Source organism: Orussus abietinus, unplaced genomic scaffold (genome assembly GCF_000612105.2).
Source record: "Orussus abietinus isolate OABI.00-Male unplaced genomic scaffold, Oabi_2.0 scaffold1187, whole genome shotgun sequence".
Classification (NCBI taxonomy): domain Eukaryota; kingdom Metazoa; phylum Arthropoda; class Insecta; order Hymenoptera; family Orussidae; genus Orussus; species Orussus abietinus.
Window position 1 is genome coordinate 216 of NW_019395355.1, and position 9,146 is coordinate 9,361.

Genomic DNA, 9,146 nt, shown 5'->3' on the forward strand with positions numbered 1-9,146 from the left:
ATATTACCTGTTCTGTTCTGTTCTGTAACGACAGGTGGAGTATGCCATTTGGTACAATACCAAATATAATTCGACACAACTGTCAATAGAAAAACGAACGTCGGCAACGTAGGTATTTAGAAAAATCTTCTTTATCGACGTCGATCAAGTTCCTCGACGTGTTTCACTTCACCTTAAATGACATTCGTAATTTGCACTGAAGAAGTTTTAACGGATTCCATATAATTATACAATTTAAAATATAATTTGATTGAAGTCGGATAAAATTTCGAATATGAGTAGTACTTGCTAACACCGTTATAAAAACGTACATTAACAGAGAGTTAGATGAAAAAGAAGTTGTGAAAATTAGAGCGTTCTATATTTTTATTATTAACATGAAAAAGGGTTAATTCATGAAAAAAAAAAATAGGTTAATGCCTCGTTTATTTATTTAATGTTTAAATAAGGCACTGCAGGTTCGCGAATTGTTTTGTAGCCGACAATGAAGCTAAAATAAGTATGAACATTGAAAACGGAAGTATTAAAATATCCTAAACATCAATCATTCCAATGTATCGCATAAATTCTCGCCGCCAACACGACTTCACATTTCCATTAGTTGAGGGTAATTTAACTTTAACTAAATAAGTGTTTTCTTCGAAATTGTATTGAATCTCCTTATTAATTGCTTTTAACTTACAATTAACTTTCTACCGGAATTTATTATATGTGATTAACTTCTGACTCGAAAGAAAACATTCATTTCTGACAAGCCAAAGATGGCGCCGTGTTGTCCTCCACTGACTTTTCGCGAAGCGAATACTTTCTTCGATGAGGACTTTTAACGTCGTGTCCGAAATATTTTCATAACTGCATACACATTCATCCACATATATGATTATGACAATTAACGATGTCGATATATTTCTGGTACCGCAAATAAAGTCACGAAAAAGGAGGGCATGAAGGCGAAGATCCTTCTTGCAGATAGCCGCCATTTTCCTTCTTCAATTAAACATCCTATGAATTGATGCCGAATTCTTCTGAGAGGACCCTTAAACAATACATGCAAATTAGTTATTTTCTTGCTAATTCTCCTTTCTATTCCTCATCTTTAAAAATGCCTAAGAAGATAACTTTTGTTTTTAAAAAGGATTAATGTGTACCTTTACTAACCATTGTCAATCTGTACCATTTGACTAGTAATGATTGAAATGTTTACACTATTCAAACGACATAAACAATACATGCAAATTAGTTATTTTCTTGCTAATTCTCCTTTCTATTCCTCGTATTTAAAAATGCCTAAGAAGATGACTTTTGTTTATAAAAAGGATTAATGTGTACCTTTACTAACCATTGTCAATTTGTACCATTTGACTAATAATGATTGAAACGTTTACACTATTCAAACGACATAAACACGAGAAATGTATACAACATACAATAGGTTTTGCAAGCTCATAAACAAAAATGTTAGGAGATATTTTTTTACAACATCCTAAAGACATCCGCCAGGAGGGTTTTAACTAGACAATGTCCATTACAAACAGCCTGGCATAATGAAAGTTTTTGCATCATTATGTATATGTGGGATTCAAATGCAAAGAAAATATGAAATCATATTTTTTATGAAAAGGTCATTTAAGGTCATGATAAGAAGTATTAATCATCACTTTTTACAGTATCTCGGAAAGGTTTTTGAAACAATGACATTCGTACCGATCAAAGTCACGACCGGAGCTGGAAGTTCCCGTTTAGAGAGACTTTAAGGTTTTGTCGATATGCCTTAAGGTGGTATCTGGTACAGATTCCGTCAGAGCCTTTCGGAATCCTTCGCAACGAACAAGGAGACGAAACATTCTTTTCGCATGGTTCCTGGAAGAGAAAAGCTCATGAAAACAATCGAAAATTTCAGATATAAAAATAAAAATAAAAATAAAAATGATTTAAGGTGAAGTGAAACCCCCTTCAAATCAGGCAATTCGAATACGACACTTTTTCTTAAGGGTATTAGACCAAACTGTCCGAAACTTTGACATATCACTCCTGATCATCTAAGAATTGCCCTGACACATGCAAAATTTGGATTTTTAGAAAAAATTTTTTAACTCAGCCCAGACTAGAACTAAAATGGCGTCAATCTCTGATATTTCAATCAATATAGAATTATCGAAGGCTCTGATATAAGAAACGAAATGGTCAGGACAATTTTACGACAATTTAGAACACTCTGGTAACTGATAAACTCGCATTTGAACGGGATAAAGGCAAAAAAAGTGTTTTATGCGCTTCTATGCCAAAACGATGGGAATACGAGGTCACGGAGTGAAAATTTAATTGTCCTGGAAGTCACAGATGGCGCAGGGGTCCCTCTGCGGTTAATTAGGGCCCCAGAAAGCATGAATCCAGAGGATTTCTGGAGTTTTACTTGGATTTCTTTATAATTATTGTACGAAAACGACAGGTGGAGTATGCCATTTAGTGCAACACCCAATATAATTCGACATAGCTGTCAATATAAAAACTAACGTCGGCAACGTAGACATTTAGAAAAATCTTCTTTATCGACGTCGATCAAGTTCCTCGACGTGTTTCACTTCACTTTAAACAATTTTAGTAGTTAATTATGATGATAGACAAGCAGAAAATCTCTGTCAGAAGGTTAGATCTCTGCACAAATCCTACGCGACATTGTGTTAATGTTAAAAACGTGAAGGGAATGTTTTAGGGGCAAGGGGGAATTTTCTTACCGTGCATCTAAATTTCCGTCTATTAAAAGTTTTGCTCCAGTTGATAACAATTTGTCTCTGACGTCACGCTGTAACGTCATGGCAGTCTCCGGACCAACTCTTTCGACAATATCGGACAAAAGTCGAGCAGTTGTGGCACGTACAATGGGATTTTGATGCCTGGAATTAGTAACGAGTGGATTTTGAAAGGAGAAGAAATGAAATATAGAGTCGAATAGTCGACAAAATTTACAAAATACTCACGACGCGCCACGATAAACAATTATTCCAATTATTCGGTGGGGGGAAAGGTGTTCGACCATCTTGTCTAGTGCAGCGTGACAGTCTACTCGAAGAAATCTATTTGTATCGGCAGTTCTATGCAGCAAAGCACCGGTTATGTTGTCCAGATCCTTCGTAACAGATGCAAGAAAAAAATTAATTACGCTGAATTTAGAAAATGAAATCTTTAGTACGCATGATTTGTTATCCACGACAACATGGAAAAATTACTTTCAATACTTCTATTCAGCATTATATCATATTCTTTTTTCTATTTACCATAAGCATATCCCGTCAGATTAGAGACTTGTTATTTGTAATCGATAACAAATAAAAAATTATACATTAAATCCGTAACTTATGGCGAACTTGTGAATTTCATGAAATTTAGTAAAGGTCCAGAATAACAGTCATTTTAAACGTTTTCATGAAGTAACTTTTCATGAAATCATTTGAAATAATTAGGGCCCCAGAAAGCATGAATCCAGAGGATTTCTGGAGTTTTGCTTCGATTTCTTGATAGTTATTGTACGAAAACGACAGATGGAGTATGCCATTTGGTACAATACCCAATATAATTCAACCCAGCTGTCGATATAAAAACGAACGTCGGCAACGTAGGCATTTTGAAAAATCTTCTTTATCGACATCGATTAACTTCTTCGACGTGTTTCACTTCACCTTAATACAATTTTGAATTACATACCTGATCGATTCCTCGAGCTTGGACACTGAAAATGTTCCCAGCTGCTAAACAAGCAGCTCTCGAGACTTGAGAGCGGAGATTTTTTATCTGTTTTCCCAAAAGTCGCCCTATTGTTCCCGGAGTACAAGAATCCAACTGTTCCGGATTTTGTTTGACAATCTGAGATAAGGATTTCAGTCCTTTCAGCGCCACCTCCCTAAAAAGTTCGACAGTATAAGAAAGACCAAAGTTTGAATTAAGGGAGAATGGTACATCCCCACTGAACACCAAACCTAACAGTTACGTAACTTAAAACTAACAAATAACANTAACATTAATATAACATGTTACATAACATGTTACCTTACTGAGTGGGAAATAATAACTAACATCTAACATCCATGTTACTTTTATGCTACATAACATGTTAGTTTCGAAAACGTAACATTTACCCAACAGTTATTTAACAGTGTTCACTGGGATAAGGTCGAATTGTTTAAATGGAAGGATTTTACCAGTCGTTGCTCTCCAACTGAACAAAACAGTCGTGCAGAAGTTGTTTCGAAGTCCTTTCATTCAACTTGTCCGAATTGCGAGTTGACTCCAAGGAAGGGATGCGAATTGAGTTGATTCGGGCCTTTGGAGTATTTTGGAGAATTCTGGATGGAAGTCTCTTAGGTTGCATTTCCATGGTTTCGATCGGCTTGTCCTTATTATAACAGATACCAAGAGAGTGAATTATTATCGTTTTCTTAACAAAAACATATTTTATATAGATCCTTTTTCATATAAACATATACATATATTTACATAATGATTACAATAATATTTTTCTGCGTGTATATGTGCGATTGTCAATGGTAGTTTATACATGAGACGACTGTAATATGCACATGTCGCTATTGTATTTTCTAGCTACCCCAACGGTAATTAATGCGTTACTGCACGTTACTTTATGTATCAACAGGAAAGGGTACACTAGCGAACGTTATCATATACACACGTTATGTGGTAGCTATTGATTCAGTTTACGGGTTTATGCTGTCAAGCTTGTAAATATAACTGTCGTATTGTTGTGACTGCAATCATTCTTTGTAATAATGTGCGATTGTCAATGGTAGTTTTTACATGAGCTGTCTATAATATACACATGTCGCTATTGTATTTTCTAGCTACCCTAACGGTAATTAATGCGTTACTGCACGTTACTTTATGTATCAACAGGAAAGGGTACACTAGCGAACTTTATCATATACACACGTTATGTGGTAGCTATTGATTCAGTTTACGAGTTTTTGCTGTCACGATTGTAAATATAACCGTCGTATTGTTGTAACTGTAATCATTCTTTGTAATAATGTGTACTCCAATGAAATTGTACATTTGACAGTTTTAGCAGGGTAATAGTTACTTTGTAGAACTGCTGTCCTTATATTTCCCAGCGATTGCTGTTGTATCTATCCCAGTTGTAGTAATTATAACAACTTTTTTCTCTCCGTGTAGGACTGTCGGAGAACGGGGAAAAGCGTGGGCGAGATGACCAACAAAGGTAAACGTTACCGGATCGGGAAAAACCGCGTGACTGCATTTTTTAAGTCAGGAACATACTGAATGCCCTTTTTGGGGTACTTTATAAACGTTGGTAATATGTAATTGAATAATATATGATGGTAAATAATTACAAACCTGAACTCTGATGTTAGCCATGGCAGTGTCATCATCGGTTTCGCTACTTTCGTAATGGATGTTTTCAGGCACGCCAGTAATATGAAATGGAAACGCGGTAAACGTGGGCTCTTTTGACGAAGGCAATTCCTGATTCTCACTTTTAGAAGTGGACGATCTCGGTGACTGTAAATAAAAAAGGATCGACATTTATGTACCATTAATCAAACGTATTCTCAACCGCCCAACAAAATTTGTAGATACTTTCCATTTCTGTCGTCCGCGAATATTATTATAATATCGTCGGTATCTTGTAGAAAATAAGTTGTATAATGTCCTTCGAGCATCTAATTTAATTTAACAACATTTTCATGTACGTTTATTTAAGGTGAAGTGAAACACGTCGAAGAACTTGATCGATGTCGGTTATAAAAGATTTTCTAAATACCTTCGTTGCCGACGTTAGTTTTTATTTTGACAGTTGTGTCGAATTATATTGAGTATTGTACCAAATGGCATACTCCATCTGTCGTTTTCCTACAATAATTATCAAGAAATCGAAGCAAAACTCCAGAAATCCTCTGAATTCACGCTTTCTGAGGCCCTAATTGACTGCAGAGGGACACCCTGCGCCATCTGTGATTTCCAGGTCAATTAAATTTTCACTCCGTGACCTTGTATTACCATCGTTTTAGCATAGAAGCGCATACAACACTTTTCTTGCCTTTATCCCGTTCAAATGCGAGTTTATCGATTACCAGCGTGTTCTAAATTGTCGTAAAATTGTCCTGACCCTTTCGATTCTCATATCAGAGCCTTCGATAATTGTACATTGATCAAAATATGAGAGCTCGACGCCATTTTGGTTCTGGTCTGGGCTAAGTTAAACAATTTTTTCCAAAAATCCAAATTTTGAATGTGTCAGGACAATTCATAGATGATCAGGAGCGATGTGTCAAAGTTTCGGACAGTATGGTCTAATACCCTTTAAAAAAAAGTGTTGTATTCGAATCGACTGATTTGAAGGGGTTTCACTTTACCTTAACGTTGTGTCAACCGCTTGGGCTATTAATGGTTTTATTTTTTACTAATTAGTAAATTGATTTTCCTACATCAGATGCCACTTGTTTTATTCATCATATATTACATTAACATCATTCAGAAATTGAAGTATCCAAATTGCAGATTTCCCTTGGAAATACATTTGAATATGAATATCGTTCATGTTCTGTACCGTTTCATTATCAGAATTACCAATTATACGACCGTTTCATTTCCAATGGTGGTGGCATCCACGCAGGAATTTTTTAAAACAAGATTATGCAAAATTTGAGGACGGAAAGATGATTCGTTGATTAAAGATAAATTGCATCGCATTTAGCGAAAAGTTTAGTAACGAATAATCTGAAAATACTAGGATTCGCAGATCAGCGTGTAAATAAGTAATTCCAATATTATCAGGTGTAATCAAATAATATTAATTAATTGATAAATTGACATTTGTCGTTAATGACTTTCTCACCGTTTCTATGTTGTTGGGCAATGTCGCACTGGAATCTGCGTTTCTTGAGATATCTTCATGGAAGGATGCTCTAGAATTTGTACGAGATGCGGCAAGATGTTCGAAATCAACTGTGTCGATGAGTTTTTGGGATTGCGAGGAAACCACAGATCTAAGGGAAGCTTCATCGAGTGGAATCGAATTCGACATCTCAACTGGGTGTCCTTCCAATGAGGCGAAGGATTCCGCTGCGCAAATCACCTAAAAGAAGAAATATATGTAAATGCACACACTGTTCCTTCTTGCAATTTATTATTTAGCGTGCAGACTCCAAAGTTCCCTACGATGACATTTATCTTCGATTTAACACTAGATTGCCGGAACGAGTCAATTTGACTCATTTACGATTTTATTGCTGTATATATAGAAAAACTTAAATAATTTATTTTTAAAACATATGTTGGTTTTTAATAAAATTATGAAATGTATACAAATGCTGATTCCTTCCTCTCCCCCNCGAAATTACATTGAATTAATTTCGTTTGAAATAATGTGGCGTGAAATAACTGATAAACTCATTTCTTTTCAATTTTGACTTAGACCACTTTCATAATTATGGGCACATATGTGCTATACCTATTTTGACGGATGTGAGTCAAACTGACTCATTAAATATTTTTAAAGTTGGTCGTTTTATCCACATGTAACTTATTTCTTGTCCGTAGAAATTTTTTGTAAACAATCCGATTCGATAGTTTTCATGTTCAAACTTGTAAATTTACTGGTTAGATATCATAAGATTAATATATGTCATATTTTGTTGGAAAAAATGTGATATTAATGCATACGCGCATATACATTATCAGTCATTGTTTGCTAATCGAATGAAATCCTAATTGTCTTTAAGTAAAATCACATAGTTTATCATTACATATTTTCATTGAAAGTCTGATTTATCATTTAGTATCTAACTATTGTCAAGTACCAAAAAATAAATAAAAATAAAAAGTTATATAATTTTGGATAAAATTGCGTGAATGTTTTTTATTAAATGTATGAAAAATTAACATTATTTTAAGGTAACTGAAATTATAACATTAATATAACATTAATATAACATGTTACATAACATGTTACATAACATGTTACCTTACTGAGTGGGAAATAATAACTAACATCTAACGTCCATGTTACTTTTATGCTACATAACATGTTAATTTCGAAAACGTAACATTTACCCATATGACAGTGGTTACTAGGTTCTTACCGATGATTCGAAAGTGACGTCGGATCTCGGCCATATTTCAGTTGCGCTAGTCGATCTTTTTAAATGGTTCTCCTTTGAGCGAGCCGAATCGGATTTTCTGGATTCCCCGGAAGGCCTTGAGGGATAGTTGCTCTCCGTACTAAAATCGGACGGAGACGAGGACGCGGAACGTTTCTTTTCGTCTCTTCCGAGGTCGGCAACGTCCTCCTCTGAGGATTCATTGTCTTCGAAAATGTTCCCAGCGAAATTCCGAGGAATTCGCTCTCGGTGCGAGTCGAATTCTGCTCTTTCAGCGGACCGGAATTCCTCATCGCTGCTGGATCCCTCTGAATTTTCGACCTCCAGAAGCTCTGGACTGATTTGAGCTTCCTGCGGCATGTTTTCCGAAGAAATCTGCAATTTTAGCTTTCTTTACAATTTTATGAATATTATTTAAAGATATTTCATTTAAATGAGCGTGATTTTTTACAGTGTAACTACATTTTTATAAGTCTGTGAAAGCTAAATATAAACTATTAATCTGAGTAGAAAACTATCAATGTAATGTTTTCGAATAGTTTAGATTTCTATACAGGTTACCTAGACTTCTATGATATATGTACTGAAAATATAGGCGTGAAAAAGATTTACATATATATTCTCGGATATTTTTATTATGCATACCACAGATAATGTAAGTCTTCTAAACTTGTGTCCTAATGTGTACGTCCACTATAAGTGTATTATACTTCATACGGTGCCTGGTAGTACATCATAATTTACCCAGTGGTAAAAAATCATGATGTATGGTCACCAGCCAAAGCGGAAGTAAATAAAATATCAGAGTATGGACGAAATTAATAGTTTTATCAAGATGGAATTTAAGGGCGCTCACCACTCTAGCGATTTTGCAGGGCCTCACGGGGACAACGATTCCGAACGTATTTCTAAACCGATCGAGCTCAACGAGTGCTCATATTAAAGATGAAATGTTGATCCGTGTTTATATGGGAGCGATTTTCGATAAGTGGTCATTTTCATATAAAAAAGTGC

At 35.2% G+C, this 9,146-nt stretch overlaps 1 protein-coding gene across 1 annotated transcript; it reads right to left on the minus strand.

Annotated features, from left to right (window-relative positions):
- Positions 1-409: 409 nt before the first annotated feature.
- On the minus strand, positions 410-8,507 carry LOC111674248 (TOG array regulator of axonemal microtubules protein 1-like; the record flags this gene model as incomplete). Its single annotated transcript, XM_023433737.1, is given in 9 exon segments — positions 410-1,036; positions 1,705-1,860; positions 2,736-2,894; positions 2,979-3,127; positions 3,703-3,898; positions 4,197-4,390; positions 5,368-5,532; positions 6,869-7,108; positions 8,115-8,507. Coding segments are annotated over 8 exon segments (1,602 nt in total). The 3' UTR covers positions 410-1,036; positions 1,705-1,739.
- Between the last annotated feature and the right edge of the window lie 639 nt (positions 8,508-9,146).